The 18,288-nt window shown below is 48.9% G+C and overlaps 1 protein-coding gene across 1 annotated transcript in view; it reads left to right on the forward strand.

Annotated features, from left to right (window-relative positions):
- BRD4 (bromodomain containing 4) overlaps positions 1 to 18,288 on the forward strand; it is a 62,526-nt gene that overhangs the window by 22,266 nt on the left and 21,972 nt on the right. The window contains 9 exon segments of the mRNA XM_064402081.1: positions 166 to 301; positions 2,157 to 2,425; positions 5,705 to 5,959; positions 5,961 to 6,068; positions 8,438 to 8,566; positions 9,976 to 10,185; positions 12,460 to 12,659; positions 14,225 to 14,523; positions 16,464 to 16,571. Of these exon segments, the coding sequence (XP_064258151.1) occupies positions 166 to 301; positions 2,157 to 2,425; positions 5,705 to 5,959; positions 5,961 to 6,068; positions 8,438 to 8,566; positions 9,976 to 10,185; positions 12,460 to 12,659; positions 14,225 to 14,523; positions 16,464 to 16,571 (1,714 nt within the window).

The raw sequence follows: 18,288 nt of genomic DNA on the forward strand, positions 1-18,288 counted from the left end.
GGGGATGACATTGTGCTGATGGCAGAAGCTCTGCAGAAGCTTTTTTCCCCTAATTTCTGTTTTTTTACCGCAATTTTCCAGCCAGGGGATGACATTGTGCTGATGGCAGAAGCTCTGCAGAAGCTTTTTTTTCCCTAATTTCTCTGTTTTTCCCCCAATTTGCAGCCAGGGGATGACATTGTGCTGATGGCAGAAGCTCTGGAGAAGCTTTTCCTGCAGAAGATCTCGGAGATGACGCCGGAGGAGACGGAAATCGTCATCGCCCAGACCAAGGGCCGGGGCCGCGCCCGCAAGGAACCAGGTGGGGCTCCCAAAAAATCCCCAAATTCCCCCCAAATAATCCCCAAATCCTCAAAATTCCCCCTAAAAAAAAATCCCAAAATCCCCCCCCAAAAAAATCCTCAAGGTTTTCCAAAGAATTGCTGAAATCCCTGCAAAAAAATTCCCCCTCAAATAATTTCAAATCCTCAAAATTCCCCAGAAATATTCCAAGAATGCCTCCCAAATTCTCCCCCAAAATCTATCAAAATTGCCCAAAAAATTGCTGAAATTCCTGAAAAAAAATCCAAAATTTTCCCCCAAATCCGCAAATTCCCCCCCAAAAACCCCAAAATAATAAAAATTCTCCAAGACATTCCTGAAAAAAATCCCAAAATTCCCCCGAAAAATTCTCTAAACTCCTTCCAAAAAAAATCCACCAGTCCTCAAACCCCCCCCCCCCAAAAATTCCCAGAATTTCACCCCAAAAAAATCCCTAAATTTTCAAAATTTCCCCCCAATTTTTTTCCCCTCCTTTCCTCCACCTATTTTTCTCTCTTATTTTCCCCCATTTTTCCCCCTTTTCCTGTTTTTTTCCCTGATTTCTTCCCTTATTTCCCCCCTCATTTTCATGTATTTTTCCCTATTTTCCCCCTTATTTTTCCATTTTTCCCCCCTTACTTTTCCCCTTATTTCCCCCTATTTTCCTGTATTTTTTCCCCATTATTTCCCCCATTTTCCTTTTTGTTTTCTCTCATTTTCCCCCCATTTCCCCTTATTTATCCCCTCATTTTCCCCCTTATTTTCCCTTTTATCCCCTCGTTTTCCCCTCATTTTCCCCCTTATTTCCTCCTATTTTCCATTTATTTTCTTCTCATTTTCCCCCTCATTTTCTTCTCTTTTTCCCCCATATTTTCCCCTCATTTTCCCCCTTATTTCCCCCTATTTTCCCCTCATTTTCTACTCGTTTTCTGCCTTATTTTCCCTATTTTCCCCCTATTTTCCCCCTTATTTCCCCTTTATTTTCTCTTTTTTCCCCTCATTTTCCCCCTTATTTCCCCTCAACTTCCCCCTTATTTTCCCTGTTTTTTCCCCATATTTTCCCCTCATTTCCCCCAATTTCCCCCCTTATTTCCCCTCATTTTCCCCCTATTTTCCCCCTTATTTCCTCCTATTTTCCCCCTTATTTCCTCCTATTTTCCCCTTATTTTCTTCTCATTTTCCCCCCTTATTTTCCCTTTTTTCCCCCCTCATTTTCCCCTTATTTTCCCCCATATTTTCCCTCTATTTTCCCCTTATTTTCTTCTCATTTTCCCCCTTATTTTCCCTTTTTTTCCCCTCATATTTTCCCCTCAATTTCCCCTTTATTTTCCCTTTTTTCCCCTCATTTCCCCCTTATTTCCCCTCAATTTCCCCCTTATTTTCCCTATTTCCCCCCATATTTCCCCCATATTTTCCCCCTTATTTCCCCATATTTTCCCCCATATTTTCCCCTCATTTTCCCCCTATTTCCCCCCTTATTTCCTCCTATTTTCCCCTCATTTTCTTCTCATTTTCCCCCCTTATTTTCCCTTTTCCCCCCTCATAATTTCCCCTCAATTTCCCCTTTATTTTCCCTTTTTTCCCCTCATTTCCCCCTTATTTCCCCTCAATTTCCCCCTTATTTTCCCTATTTCCCCCATATTTTCCCCCTTATTTCCCCATATTTTCCCCCTTATTTTCCCTTTTTTCCCCCCTCATTTTTCCCCCCCCTTCCAACCCTATTTCCCCCTTATTTCCCCCTATTTTCCCCTCATTTTCTTCATTTTCCCCCTCATTTCCCCCCTCATTTCCCCATATTTCCCCCCATTTTTTCCCTTTTCCCCCATTTCCCCTCCCTGACTGTGTCTCTCCGGCAGTGCCATCCAAGCCGGGCTCCTCGGACGGTGCCAACGCCTCCCAGGCCTCCTCCCCGGCGCCGCCGGTGCCGCCGGTGCCGCCGGTGCCGGGCCTGGCGCCGCCGCTGCCGTTCGGCGCGGCGGGCACCGAGCTGCTGGTGCCGCCCGCCATGACCGTGGTGCCCCCCGTGCCCCCCGCGCCCGCCCCGGCGCCGCCGCCCGCCCCGGCCGCGCCCGCCGCGCTGCAGCCGCACCCGCCCGTCATCCCCACGCCCGCCCAGCCCGTCAAGGTGAGCGCCGCGTCGGCTGCATCGGGGCGGGGGTTGTGGTTGGGATTGGTACTGCTTTAGCTGTTGTTGTCATCATTTGTTGGTGGTGTTGGTGTTGGTGTTGTTCCCAAAACCCCAATGAACGCCCCCAAAACCCAAACTCCAAAACCCAAAATCCCAATGAACGATCCCAAAACAGAAACTCCAAAACCCCAATGAACGATCCCAAGGTAGAAACTCCAAATCCCAAAAAACGCTCCCAAAGCCCAAACTCCAAACCCTGAAACCCCAATGAACGATCCCAGAGTAGAAACTCCAATCCCAAAATCCCAATGAACGCCCCCAAAGTCCAAACTCCAAACCCTGAAACCCCAATGACCAATCCCAAGGTAGAAACTCCAATCCCAAAACCCAAAAAAACGCCCCCAAAGCCCAAACTCCAAACCCTGAAACCCCAACAAACGATCCCAGAGTGGAAACTCCAAATCCCAAAACCCCAACGAACGCCCCCCCAAAGGCCAAACTCCAAACCCTGAAACCCCAATGAACGATCCCAAGATAGAAATTCCAAACCCAAAAACACCCCCAAAGCCCAAGCTCCAAAACCCAAAATTCCAATGAACGATCCCAAAACAGAAACTCCAAAACCCCAATGAACAATCCCAAGGTGGAAACTCCAAATCCCAAAACCCCAACGAACGCCCCCAAAGCCCAAACTCCAAACCCTGAAACCCCAATGAACGATCCCAAGGTAGAAACTCCAATCCCAAAACCCCAAACGAACGCCCCCAAAGGCCAAACTCCAAACCCCCAGCAAACACCCCCAAACTACAAACCCCAAAATTCCAATGAACGATCCCAAAACAGAAACTCCAAAACCCCAATGAACAATCCCAAGGTGGAAACTCCAATCCCAAAACCCCAACGAACGCCCCCAACACCCAAATTCCAAACCCTGAAACCCAACGAACGATCCCAGAGTGGAACTCCAATCCCAAAATCCCAACGAACGCCCCCAAAGTCCAAACTCCAAACCCTGAAACCCCAATGACCAATCCCAAGGTAGAAACTCCAAATCCCGAAATCCCAAAAAACGCCCCCAAAGGCCAAACTCCAAACCCTGAAACCCCAACAAACGATCCCAGAGTGGAAACTCAAAATCCCAAAAAACGCCCCCAAAGGCCAAACTCCAAACCCTGACACCCCAATGAACGATCCCAAGGTAGAAACTCCCAATCCCAAAAAACGCCCCCAAAGCCCAAACTCCAAACCCTGAAACCCCAACGAACGATCCCAGAGTGGAAACTCCCGATCCCAAAACCCCCAGCGAACGCCCCCAAAGGCCAAACTCCAAACCCTGAAACCCCAACGAACGATCCCAGAGTGGAAACTCCAAATCCCAAAACCCCAACGAACGCCCCCCCAAAGGCCAAACTCCAAACCCCAACGAACGCCCCCCAAAGGCCAAACTCCAAACCCTGAAACCCCAATGAACGATCCCAAGATAGAAATTCCAAACCCAAAAACACCCCCAAAGCCCAAGCTCCAAAACCCAAAATTCCAATGAACGATCCCAAAACAGAAACTCCAAAACCCCAATGAACAATCCCAAGGTGGAAACTCCAATCCCAAAACCCCAACGAACGCCCCCAAAGGCCAAACTCCAAACCCTGAAACCCCAATGAACGATCCCAAGGTAGAAACCCCCAGTCCCAAAATCCCAAAAAATGCCCCCAAAGGCCAAACTCCAAACCCCAATGAACGATCCCAAGGTAGAAACTCCAATCCCAAAACCCCAAAAAACGCCCCCAAAGGCCAAACTCCAAACCCTGAAACCCCCAACAAACGATCCCAGAGTGGAAACTCCAAATCCCAAAAAACGCCCCCAAAGGCCAAACTCCAAACCCTGACACCCCAATGAACGATCCCAAGGTAGAAACTCCCAATCCCAAAACCCCAACAAATGATCCCAAGGTAGAAACTCCAATCCCAAAAAACGCCCCCAAAGGCCAAACTCCAAACCCTGACACCCCAATGAACGATCCCAAGGTAGAAACTCCCAATCCCAAAACCCCAACAAATGATCCCAAGGTAGAAACTCCAATCCCAAAAAACGCCCCCAAAGGCCAAACTCCAAATCCCAAAACCCCAACAAACGATCCCAGAGTAGAAACTCCCAATCCCAAAATCCCAAAAACACCCCCAAAGGCCAAACTCCAAAACCCAAAATTCCAATGAACGATCCCAGAGTAGAAACTCCCAATCCCAAAACCCCAACGAACGCCCCCAACGCCCAAATTCCAAACCCCAACAATCCCAAGGTAGAAACTCCAATCCCAAAACCCAACGAATGATCCCAAAGGCCAAACCCCAAAACCCCAACAAACACCCCCAAAACCCCAGGGAATGCTCCCAAACCCAACCTCCACCTCCAGATCCCCATGGAACTCCCCCAAAGCCAACCTCCCCCCCAAAACCCCATCAAACGCCCCCAAACCCAACCTCCACCCCCCAGAACCCCAGAGAACGCCCCAAATCCCAACCTCCACCCACGGAACGCCCCCAAACCCAACCTCCACCCCCCAAAACCCCAGTGAACGCCCCCAAACCCAACCTGCACCCCTCAAATCCCCATGGAATGCCCCCCAACCCAACCTCCACTCACCAAAACCTCATGGAACGCCCCCAAACCCAACCTCCACCCCCCAAAACCCCACAGAACGCCCCCAAATCTCAACCTCCACCCCCCAAACCCAACCTGCACCCCCCAAACCCAACCTGCATCCCCCAAAACCCCACAGAACACCCCCAAATCTCAACCTCCACCCCCAGAACTCCTTGGAACGCCCCCAAACCCAACCTGCACCCCCCAAACCCAATCTCCACCACCCGAAACCCCATGGAACTCCCCCCAAAACCCCACGGAACACCCCCAAACCCAACTTCCATACCCCAAATCCCCATGGAACTCCACGGAACTCCCCCAAAACCCAACCTCCACCCCCCAAAACCCCACAGAACTCCCCCAAAACTCAAGCTCCACCCCCCAAACCCAACCTCCACCCCCCCAAACCCCCCCGGAACGCCCCAAACCCAACCCTCCACCCCCCAAACCCAACCTCCACCCCCCAAACCCCCCTGAACGCCCCCAAACCCAACCTCCACCCCCCAAACCCAACCTCCACCACCCAAATCCCCACGGAACACCCCCAAATCTCAACCTGCACCCCCCAAGCACCCCCAAACCCAACGTCCACCCCCCCCCAATCCCGTCCCTGACGTCTCGGTTCCCCGCGGCAGACAAAGAAAGGCGTGAAGAGGAAAGCAGACACCACCACTCCCACCGCCATGGACCCCATCCACGAGTCGTCGGCGCTGCCCGCCGAGCCCAAGGCCGCCAAGCTGGGCGCGCGGCGCGAGGGCGGGCGGCCCGCCAAGCCCCCCAAGAAGGAGGTGCCCGACTCGCAGCAGCAGCCGGGCGAGGCGCGCGCCTCCAAGGCCTCGGAGCAGCTCAAGTACTGCGGCGGCATCATCAAGGAGATGTTCGCCAAGAAGCAACGCGGCCTACGCCTGGCCCTTCTACAAACCCGTGGACGTGGAGGCGCTGGGGCTGCACGACTACTGCGACATCATCAAACACCCCATGGACCTCAGCACCATCAAGGTGAGCCGGGGAGGGGGGAAAATGGGGGTTTGGGGGGAAAAAATGGGGGTTAGGGGGGGAAAAATGGGGTTTGGGGGGGGTAAATGGGGAAAAAATGGGGGGTTTGGGGGGATGAAATGGGGAAAAAATGGGGGTTTGGGGGGATGAAATGGGGAAAAAATGGGGGTTTGGGGGGGGAAATGGGGGTTAGGGGGGAAATATGGGGGGTTGGGGGGGGAAATGGGGAAAAAATGGGGGTTTGGGGGGATGAAATGGGGAAAAAATGGGGGTTTGGGGGGAAAAATGGGGGTTTGGGGGGGGAAATGGGGAAAAAAATGGGGGTTTGGGGGGGGAAATGGGGGTTAGGGGGGAAATATGGGGGGTTGGGGGGGGAAATGGGGAAAAAATGAGGGGTTTGGGGGGATGAAATGGGGAAAAAAATGGGGGTTTGGGGGGAAAAATGGGGGTTTGGGGGGGGAAATGGGGAAAAAATGGGGGTTTGGGGGGATGAAATGGGGAAAAAATGGGGGTTTGGGGGGATGAAATGGGGAAAAAATGGGGTTTAAGGGGAAAATATGGGGGTTTGGGGGATGAAATCAGGAAAAAATGGGGGTTTGGGGGGTGGAAAATGGGGTTTGGGGGGATGAAATGGGGAAAAAATGGGGGTTAGGGGGGAAAAATGGGGGTTAGGGGGGAAAAAATGGGGGTTTGGGGGGGGGAAATGGGGAAAAAATGGGGGTTTGGGGGATGAAACCAGGAAAAAATGGGGGTTAGGGGGGAAAAATGGGGGGTTGGGGGGGGGGAATGGGGAAAAAATGGGGGTTAGGGGGGAAAAAATGGGGGTTTGGGGGGGGAAATGGGGAAAAAAATGGGGGTTTGGGGGGGGAAATGGGGAAAAAATGGGGGTTAGGGGGGGAATATGGGGGGTTGGGGGGGGGAAATGGGGGAAAAATGGGGTTTAGGGGGATAAAGATGGAATTTCAGGGGAAAAAAATGGAGGTTTGGGGGGATGAAATGGGGAAAAATGGATTTTAGGGGAGAAAATGGGGAAAAAATGGATTTTGGGGGGAAAAATGGGGGTTTGGGGGTATGAAATGGGGGGTTGGGGGGATGAAATAGGGAAAAAATGGGGGTTTGGGGCAATAAAATGGGGTTTTGGGGGAAAAATGGGGATTTGGGGGAATAAAAATGGGAATTTCAGGGGAAAAATTGAGAATTTTAGGGGAAAATTGGGAATTTCAGGGGGAAAAATGGGGGTTTGTGGGAAAGAAATGGGGGTCTGTGGGGAATAAAATGGGGTTTGGGGGGAAATGGGAATAAAAATAGGGTTTGGGGGATGAAAGGAGAAAAAATGGGATTTTGGGGAAATCAATTTGGGTTTCAGAGGAAATAATTGGATGGAGGGGGGAAAATGGGATTTTAGGGGAATAAAATGGGGTTTCGGGGGAAATAATGGGGGTTGGGGAAATAAAATGGGATTTTGGGAAGGAAATTTGGGATTTTGTCACATTTCAGTGGTGGTTTGGGGATCTTGGGTTTCTTCTTCTTGGTGTTCAGGAGGAAAAACGGCCCCAAATCTTTCCAGGAAAGCTAGAAACCCTGAAATGGATTTTTTTAGTCAGAAAGTAAAAATTTTTTTGACCAAAAATAGTAATTTTTATGGATCAAAAAATGGGGTTTTTTTACAAAAAAAATGAAGGCCCTAAAGAAGTGGGTTTTTAAACCAAAAATAGTAATTTTTATGGAGCATAAAAAGGGGGATTTTTGACCAAATTTGTCATTTTTATGGACCAAAAGAAGGGGGTTTTGACTAAAAATAGTAATTTTCATGGACTAAAAAAGGGGATTTTTAAACCAAAAGTAATCGTCTTTATGGACCAAAAAAAGAGTTGTTTGGACCAAACCAAGGTGTTCTTTTAACTAAAAATAGTCATTTTTATGGCTCAAAAAAAGGGCTTTTTAAACAAAAAATAGTCATTTTTATGGCCTAAAAAAAGGAATTTTTAACCAAAACCAGATTTTTTGAGCCCAAAAAGATTTTTTTGGCCAACCCCAAAAACCTCCTGCCCAGGTGCCCATCCCACATGACAAATTCCCATGGAATTCCACCGGAATTCCCAATTTTGGGTGGTTTTTGCCCAGGTGCCAAATTCCCCTGGAATTCCACCAGAATTCCCAATTTTGGGTGTTTTTTGCCCAGGTGCCCATCCCAGGTGCCGAATTCCCAATTTTGGGTGTTTTTTGCCTAGTTGTGCATCCCAGGTGCCAAATTCCTCTGAAATTCCACCGGAATTCCCAATTTTGGGTGGTTTTTGCCCCGGTGCCCACCCCAGGTGCCGAATTCCCCTGGAATTCCCCCGGAATTCCCAATGTTTGGGTGTTTTTTGCAGTCCAAGCTGGAGGGCCGGGAGTACCGCGACGCTCAGGAGTTCGCGGCCGACGTGCGGCTGATGTTCTCCAACTGCTACAAGTACAACCCCGCCGACCACGAGGTGGTGGCCATGGCCCGCAAGCTGCAGGTGAGCGTCCCCAAAACTTCCAGGAGAATTCCCAAAATTCCAAGAAAAAAAAAATTAAAAAAAAAAAACAATCTAATTTAAAAAATGCTGACTCGGCAAAAAAAAAAATTAAGATTGGCATTTTTTTGTTGTTGAAGGAATTGGAATTTGAATTTTGAATTCCCAACGTTCCAGGAAAATTCCCTTTTTTTCCCCAGTGGGATTTGTCAAAAAAAAAAAAATTATGGAAGAAGCAAAAAAAATGCTGACTCGGCAAAAAAAATTGGTGTTTGGGGGTTTTTTTGGTTGAGTTTTTTTGTTTTGTTTTTTTTTTTTTGTTTTTTCTTGTTGAAATGAAGGAAATCAGAATTCCCAAACCTTCCAGGAAAATTCCCTTTTTCTTTTTCTTCCAGTAGCGTTTACAAAAAAAAAAATCTGAATTATTGAAAAATGGTGACGCTGCAAAAAAATTGCCAAAAAAGAAATTGGGGTTTTTTGCTGTTGAAGTGAAGGAAATCAGAATTCCCAAACCTTCCAGGAAAATTCCTTTTTTTTTTTTTCCAGTGGGATTTACCCCAAAAAAAGTCTCTCAAAATAATCCAAAAAATGCTGATTTGGCAAAAAAATTACAAAAAAAAATTGGGGAACTCCTTCAAAATTGAGGGAAACTCCTTCAAAAAGGAGGGAAACCCTTCCAAAATGAGTGAAAATCCTTCAAAATGAGTGGAAACCCCTGGACTGGATGGAGAGGAGAGCGGGCTCTGAATCCATGGTGGAATTGAGGATGGAAAAGACCTCAGAAATTGTGGAGTCAACCAAAGATGATCCAAGAAGATCTCAAGAACTTGGAAAACGCAGGTTTTAAATGAGAAACTGAGGAAATCCTGTAAAATTTTCCCCCAAAACCATCTTGGGGATGGTTGAGATCTCCATTGGGAATCTGTGGTGGAATTGAGGTTGGAAATGACCTCAAAAATTATGGAGTCAACCAAAGATGATCCAAGAAGATCCAGAACAACTCAAGAATGTGAAAGAAGCAGCTTTTAAGTGAGAAATTGAGGCAATTCTATGAATTTTTCCCCCAAACCACCTTGGAGATGGTTGAGATGTCCAGTGGGAATCCATGGTGGAACCTCTAAGATCATCACATCAACCGAAGTTGACCCAAGAAGATCCAGAAGATCTCAAGAACCTGAAAGTCGCAGCTTTTAAACAAGAAAGTAAATGAGCAAATCCCATAAATTTTCCCCTAAATCCACCTCGGAGAGAGTCAGAATTCCAAGAAACTCCCAAGATTTCAGGGTCCCTCCCCCACCCCGTGTCCAGGTGTTGATTTTGGTGTGGAACCCCCCAGTCCGTAGGGCCCCCTCTTTGGAGACGCCGCGGTGCCGACCCCGGCGTCACTCCCGTCCCGTTCCCTGTGATTCCAGGACGTGTTCGAGATGCGCTTTGCCAAGATGCCGGACGAGCCGGAGGAGCCGGTGATCCCCGCCTCGTCCCCGGTGGTGGTCCCGCCCCCCACCAAGGTGGCCCCGCCCTCGTCCAGCGACAGCAGCAGCGACAGCTCCTCCGACAGCGACAGCTCCTCCGACGACTCCGAGGAGGAGCGGGCGCAGCGCTTGGCCGAGCTCCAGGAGCAGGTACGGGGCGCTCCAAGGGTCCTTCGGTGGGGCTGGGTGGTCTTGGGGTCAAGGGGTGGAAGTCATGGATGTCCCACCACCGTCAGCTCCAGAGGCAACAAAATTGTTGGGTTTGTTGAGCTTAAAGGTTGAGATGTCCAGTGGGAATCCATGGTGGAACCTCTAAGATCATTTCAGGTTTGTCAACCTGAAATCGTTGGGTTTGTTGACCTGAAATAGTTCGGTTTGTCGACCTGAAATTGTTGGGTTTGTCAGTCTGGAATCATTGGGTTTGTTGACCTGAAATTGTTGGGTTTGTTGACCTGAAATTGTTGGGTTTGTCGACCTGAAATCGTTGGGTTTGTCGACCTGAAATCGTTGGGTTTGTCAGTCTGGAATCGTTGGGTTTGTCAACCTGAAATTGTTGGGTTTGTCATCCTGAAATCGTTGGGTTTGTCAACCTGCAATCGTTGGGTTTGTCGACCTGAAATCGTTGGGTTTGTCAACCTGAAATCGTTGGGTTTGTCAGTCTGGAATCATTGGGTTTGTCAGTCTGAAATTGTTGGGTTTGTCGACCTGAAATCATTGGGTTTGTCGACCTGAAATTGTTGGGTTTGTTGGCCTGAAATTGTTGGGTTTGTAGACCCAAAATCATTGGGTTTGTTGACCTAAATAGTTTCGTTTGTCGACCCAGAATCATTGGGTTTGTAGACCCAAAGTTGGGTTGACTTGAAATGGTTGGGTTTGTTGACCCAGGGTCATTGAGTTTGTTGGCCTAAATCATTGGATTTGTTAGCCTGAAGTTGTTGGGTTGAGTTGAAATCATTGGGTTTGTAGACCCAAAATCATTGAGTTTGTAGACCCAAAGTTGTTGGGTTGACTTGAAATCGTTGGGTTTGTTTACCTAAAATTTTTAAGTTGACCCAAAATCGTTGGGTTCGTCGACCCAGAGTTGTTGGGTTTTAACTGGAAATGGTTGGGTTTGTTGACCCAGGATCGTTGGCTTTGTTGCTCCAAAACAGTTGGGTTCGTTGACCTAAAGTTGGGTTGGGTTGACCCAAAACTGTTGGGTTTGTTGACCTGAAAGTGTTGAGTTAACCCAGAATTGTTTGGCCCAAATTCTTTGGGTTCGTTGACCTCAAATCAATGAGTTTGTTGGCCTGGAAGTGTTGGGTTGACCCAAAATCATTGGGTTGTTGGGCCAGAACTCAACAGTGACCAGGTGGGTCGTTCATGGATTTGGCTTGATGACCTTGGAGGTGTCCATGGAACCGTTGGAGGTGACACTCAGTGACCGGGTGGGGTCAGTCGTGGGGTGGGTTTGATGACCCCAGAGGTGTCCATGGAACGGTTGGAGGTGACACTCGGTGACCAGGTGGGGTTAATCAGAGGTCACATTTGATGACCCTGGAGGTGTCCATGGAACCCCTGGGCACTGATCTAGGTGACCACAGAGAGTTGATCAGTCCCAGTTTGTAATCGATGACCCTGGAGGTCTCCATGGAATGGTTGGAGATGACATTGACCAGGTGGAGTCAGTCATGGGCTGGGTTTGATGACCCTGGAGGTGTCCATGGAAGGACTGGACACTGGGCTGGCTGAGAAGGTTGGGGTCAGTCCAAGTTGGGATCTGATGACCCTGGAGGTGTCCATGGAATGGTTGGAGGTGACACTCAGTGACCAGGTGGGGTCATGGGCTGGGTTTGATGACCTTGGAGGTGTCCGTGGAAGGACTGGACACTGGGCTGGCTGAGAAAGTAGGGGTCAATCAGAGGTCACATTTGATGACGACCCTGGAGGTCTCCATGGAACCCCTGGACCCTGATCTGGTGACCAGGTGGGGTTGGCCAGTCCCAGGTTGCAGTCCATGACCTCGGAGGTGTCCATGGAATGGTTGGAGGTGACACTCAGTGACCAGGTGGGGTCATGGGTTGGGTCTGATGACCCTGAAGGTGTCCATGGACACTGATCTGGGTGACCACATGGGGTTGGTCAATCCCAGTTTGCAGTCCATGACCTCGGAGGTGTCCATGGAACCCCTGGACATTGATCTGGGTGACCAGGTGGGGTTGGTCAGTCCCAGGTTGCAGTCCATGACCTCGGAGGTGTCCATGGAATGGTTGGAGGTGACGCTCAGTGACCAGGTGGGGTTGGTCAGTCCCAGGTTGCAGTCCATGACCTCGGAGGTGACCAGGCCGTGGCCGGACGCTGCTCTGCCGAGGAGCTGGGGCTCGGCCCGAGGTGGGACCGGACCTTCTGGAGAACCTCTCCCAGCTCCGTGCCCCGTTCCCACAGCTCAAGGCCGTGCACGAGCAGCTGGCGGCGCTGTCCCAGCCCCAGCAGAACAAACCAAAGAAGAAGGAGAAGGACAAGAAGGAGAAGAAGAAGGAGAAGCACAAAAAGAAGGAGGAGCTGGAGGACGCCAAGAAGAGCAAGGCCAAGGAGCCGCCGCCCAAGAAGGCCAAGAAGAGCAACAGCAACAGCAGCGCCTCCAGGTGGGCCCTTCCCACAATTCCCTGGGGCAGTTTGGGCATTCCCCGGTGCTAATTAAGGTAATTACCGCCGGGTTCTTCATGAGGGACCTCAGGCCCCAGGCGATGGGTGGGGTTGAGCTCAGCCCTGAGCTCAGCTCGGGGTTTGGGGCTGGTTCTTCTCCGTGGTTGCTGGGGACACCTGGGTTTGGGTGTGCAGGAGCAAATTAAGCTCAGCTTTGGGTGCCAGGAGCAAATTAAGCTCAGCTTTGGGTGCCAGGAGCAAATTAAGCTCAGCTTTGGGTGCCAGGAGCAAATTAAGCTCAGCTTTGGGTGCCAGGAGCAAATTAAGCTCAGCTTTGGGTGCCAAAACCAGCTTGAGTTGAGTTTTGGCTGTCCTGGAGCAAATTCAGCTCAGTTTTGGGTTTCTGAACATCTTGAGCTCAGTTTCAGCTTTGCAGGAGGAAATTAAGCTCAGCTTTGGGTTTCTGAACACCTTGAGCTCAGCTTTGGGTGTCCAGGAGCAAATTAAGCTCAGCTTTGGGGTTCTGAACAGCTTGAGCTCAGTTTTAGGTTTGCAGGAGCAAATTGAGCTCAGCTTTGGATGTCCAGGAGCAAATTAAGCTCAGTTTTGGATGTCCAAAACCAGCTTGAGCTCAGTTTTAGGTGTCCAGGAGCAAATTAAGCTCAGTTTTGGATGTCCAAAACCAGCTTGAGCTCAGCTTTGGATGTCCAGGAGCAAACTAAGCTCAGTTTTGGATGTCCAAAACCAGCTTGAGCTCAGTTTTAGGTGTCCAGGAGCAGGTGAAGTTCAGTCTAGACCATCCTGAGCTCACCTTAGGATCACCACACGTTTTAAGCTCAGCTTTCCACCCCAAAGGCACAACCAACAAAGCCACTCATTTTAGGATAAAATCTAAACCTCCTCCAGCGCCTGTGGGTTAGGGCCAGGTTTAGGGCGGGTTTAGGTCAGGTTTAGATCTAAAATGCCATTTTTGGTCCTGTAAGTAGGAAGAAGGAGCAAGTGGCAAAGCTCTCCAGATCCTGTGGGTTAGGGCTGGTTTAGGTTGGGTTTAGACCAGGTTTAGGCTGGGTTTAGGCCTAAACCAGCACTTTTTTTTCCCATGAGCAGCAAGAAGGAGCCGGTGGCAGCGAAGATCTCCAGATCCTGTGGGTTAGGACTGGTTTAGGCTGGGTTTAGGCCTAAACCACCATTTTTTCTTCCTGTGAGCAGCACAGAACCGATGGCAGTGAAGATCTCCAGATCCTGTGGGTTAGGGCTGGTTTAGGATGGGTTTAGACCAGGTTTAGGCTGGGATTAGGCCTAAACCAGCACTTTTTATTCCCATGAGCAGCAAGAAGGAGCCGGTGGCAGTGAAGGTCTCCAGATCCTGTGGGTTAGGGCTGGTTTAAGTTGGGTTTGGACCTGGTTTAGGCCTAAACCACCATTTTTTCTTCATGTGAGCAGCAAGGAGCCGGTGGCAGTGAAGGTCTCCAGATCCTGTGGGTTAGGGCTGGTTTAGGTTGGGTTTAGACCAGGTTTAGGCTGGGATTAGGCCTAAACCAGCACTTTTTATTCCCGTGAGCAGCAAGAAGGAGCCGGCGCCGGTGAAGCCCAGCAAAGCCGCGCCCGCCTACGAGTCGGAGGAGGAGGAGAAGTGCAAGCCCATGTCGTACGAGGAGAAGCGGCAGCTGAGCCTGGACATCAACAAACTGCCCGGGGAGAAGCTGGGCCGCGTCGTGCACATCATCCAGTCCCGCGAGCCCTCGCTCAAGAACTCCAACCCCGACGAGATCGAGATCGACTTCGAGACGCTGAAGCCGTCGACGCTGCGCGAGCTCGAACGTTACGTCACCTCCTGCCTGCGCAAGAAGAGGAAACCCCCAGGTACGGCCAAAGCCCAAAATTTGGCGGTTTTCAGCCCAAATTTCCGGTGGTTTTAATCCCGAGGGTTGAGGTTTGGGGAGGTTTTGGAGGTGTTTTCGCCTCGCCGAGATGGCGGCGGGTGGGATTTAAAATGGGTCCCATTTTTGTCGTAGTAATTAAAGATTTTATTTTCAAGTTTCAATATTTGAAATTACTGAATGCACGTCTGCAACAGTTGGGATGCACCAGTTGAGTTTAGGATAAACCAGTTGGGATGAACCAGTTGGGATGAACCAGTTGAGTTTGGGCTGAACCAGTTGGGATGAGCCAGCTGGGTTTAGGATAAACCAGTTGAGTTTAGAACCAAACAGCTGAGACTAACCAATGAGTTTAGAACCAACCAGTTGGGATTAGGACAAGCTAGTTGTGTTTAGAACCAACCAGTTGAGTTTAGGATGAACCAGTTGAGTTTAGGATGTCCCAGTTGAGTTCGGGATGACCCAGTTGAATTTAGAACCAACCAGTTGAGTTCAGGATGACCCAGTTGAGTTTAGAACCAGCCAGTTGAGTTCAGGATGTCCCAGTTGAGTTCGGGATGACCCAGTTGAGTTCAGGATGACCCAGTTGAGTTCAGGATGACCCAGTTGAGTTTGGGATGTTCCAGTTGAGTTTGGGATGACCCAGTTGAGTTTAGAACCAGCCAGTTGAGTTTGGGATGATCCAGTTGAGTTCAGGATGTCCCAGTTGAGTTCGGGATGACCCAGTTGAGTTCGGGATGACCCAGTTGAGTTTGTGATAACCCAGTTGAGTTCGGGATGACCCAGTTGAATTTGGGATGTTCCAGTTGAGTTTGGGATGACCCAGTTGAGTTCAGGATGTCCCAGTTGAGTTCAGGATGACCCAGTTGAGTTCAGGATGACCCAGTTGAGTTCAGGATGACCCAGTTGAGTTCGGGATGTCCCAGTTGAGTTCAGGATGACCCAGTTGAGTTTGTGATAACCCAGTTGAGTTCGGGATGACCCAGTTGAATTTGGGATGTTCCAGTTGAGTTTGGGATGACCCAGTTGAGTTTAGAACCAGCCAGTTGAGTTCGGGATGACCCAGTTGAGTTCAGGATGTCCCAGTTGAGTTCAGGATGACCCAGTTGAGTTTGGGATGACCCAGTTGAGTTTGGGATGGCCCAGTTGAGTTCGGGATGACCCAGTTGAGTTTGGGATGACCCAGTTGAGTTTGGGATGACCCAGTTGAGTTTAGAACCAGCCAGTTGAGTTCGGGATGACCCAGTTGAGTTCAGGATGTCCCAGTTGAGTTCAGGATGACCCAGTTGAGTTCAGGATGACCCAGTTGAGTTCAGGATGACCCAGTTGAGTTTGTGATAACCCAGTTGAGTTCGGGATGACCCAGTTGAATTTGGGATGTTCCAGTTGAGTTTGGGATGACCCAGTTGAGTTCAGAACCAGCCAGTTGAGTTTGGGATGACCCAGTTGAGTTCGGGATGTCCCAGTTGAGTTCGGGATGACCCAGTTGAGTTCGGGATGGCCCCAGTTGAGTTTGGGATGTCCCAATTGAGTTTAGAACCAGCCAGTTGAGTTTGGGATGACCCAGTTGAGTTCGGGATGGCCCAGTTGAGTTTGGGATGTCCCAATTGAGTTTAGAACCAGCCAGTTGAGTTTGGGATGACCCAGTTGAGTTCGGGATGACCCAGTTGAGTTTGGGATGACCCAGTTGAGTTCAGGATGACCCAGTTGAGTTTGTGATGACCCAGTTGAGTTCAGAACCAGCCAGCTGAGTTCGGGATGACCCAGTTGAGTTCAGGATGACCCAGTTGAGCTCAGGCTGCCCCAGTTGACCTCAGGCTGCCCCGGTTGGATGCCCTGTCTGACTTCAGCCCATCCCGTTGGGCCGAGTCGCTCAGTCCCCGTTGACGCCCCGCGCTGACGCGCTCCCGTTGTTCCCGGCAGAGAAGCTCGACGTCCTGGCCGGCTCCTCCAAGCTCAAGGGCTTCTCCTCGTCGGAGTCGGAATCCAGCAGCGAGTCGAGCTCCTCCGACAGCGACGAGTCGGACTCAGGTTAGCGCTTCCCTCCTCTCCCGACGTGCCGGACAAATAAACTCGATTTCATTCCTGCCTCCGCCGTCCATTCTTCTTTGGGGGAGCCTCGGCCAAGCCCGACCCCGTGCCGTGGCTTTTGTGATTTTTGTGTGGATTGTTTTAATCCCGGAGCCGTGGGAGGTTTGGGTGGGACGGGCTTGGTGGGGTTGAGGGTAAATGGGAGTTGTGGTGGAGCCGTTGGGAATGTTGGGGGATGGGGGTTTGGGGGAAAAAATGTGAATTTATGGGGGAAAATGGAGCAGGTGGGGTTTGGTGGAGGGAAAATGCAGGGAAAGGGATTTTATGGGGGAAAAATGTGATTTTATGGGGGAAAAAATGTGATTTTATGGGGGAAAAAATGTGATTTTATGGGGGGAAAATGTGATTTTATGGGGGAAAATGGAGCAGGTGGGGTTTGGTGGAGGAAAAATCCAGGGAAAAGGGATTTTATGGGGGAAAAATGTGATTTTATGGCAGGAAAAATGTGATTTTGTGGCAGGAAAAATGTGATTTTATGGGGGTAAAATGTGATTTTATGGGGGAAAAATGGAGCAGGTGGGGTTTGGTGGAGGAAAAATGCAGGGAAAGGGATTTTATGGGGGAAAAATGTGATTTTATGGCAGGAAAAATGTGATTTTATGGGGGTAAAATGTGATTTTATGGGGGAAAAATGGAGCAGGTGGGGTTTGGTGGAGGGAAAGGGATTTAATGGGGGGGGAAATGGAGGAAATGGATTTTTATGGAAAAAATGGGATTTTTATGGAGAAAATAAGATGGAGAAAAAGAGATTTTATGGAAAAAAATTAGATTTTTATGGAGAAAAAAATGGAGTAGATGGGATTTTAAAGAGAAAAAAAAGATGGAAAAGGGATTTGATGGAAAAGATGGGATTTGATGGATAAAAATATGGAGAAAATAGATGGAGGAAAAGGGATTTTATGGAAAAAATGTGATTTTATGGGAAAAAATGGAGCAGGTGGGGTTTGGTGGAGGAAAAATGCAGGGAAAGGGATTTTATGGAGAAAATAAGATGGAGGGAAGGGGATTTTATGGAAAAATGGGATTTTATGGATGAAATTATAAAGGGAATGGGATAATACTATGGGAAAAATTGGATTTTATGGATAAAAAGATGGAGGAAAGGGATTTTATGAAGAAAAAAGATGGAGGGAATGGGATTTTATGGATAAAATATGGAGGGAAATGGGATTTTATGGAGGAAAAAAGGTAGAAGGAAAGGGATTTTAGGGAAAAAACGGGATTTTATGGAGAAAAATGCAAGGAATGGGATTTTATGATGAAAATAAGATTGAAGAAAAGATATTTTAAAGAAAAAAAAGTGGGATTTTATGGATAAAAATATGGAGGGAATGGGCTATTATTAAAAAATGGGATTTTATTGAGAGAATAAGACAGAGGGAAAGGGATTTGATGAAAAAATATTATTTTATGGATAAAAAGATGGAGGAGAAGGGATTTTATGGAGAAAAAAGATGGTGGAAGCGGGATTTTATGGGAAAAATGAAATTTCATGAAGAAAAGATGGAGGGAGCAGGATTCTATGGATTAAAAAATTGGGAAAATGGGATTTTAGGGTTAAAAAACCGGAGGGAATGGGATTTTACAGATTAAAAAATTGGGGGAAATGGGATTTTAGGGATAGATCCTTTTTTATTTTACGGCACCGGGCGGATTT

The sequence above is a fragment of the Passer domesticus genome, chromosome 34 (genome assembly GCF_036417665.1).
Source record: "Passer domesticus isolate bPasDom1 chromosome 34, bPasDom1.hap1, whole genome shotgun sequence".
Classification (NCBI taxonomy): domain Eukaryota; kingdom Metazoa; phylum Chordata; class Aves; order Passeriformes; family Passeridae; genus Passer; species Passer domesticus.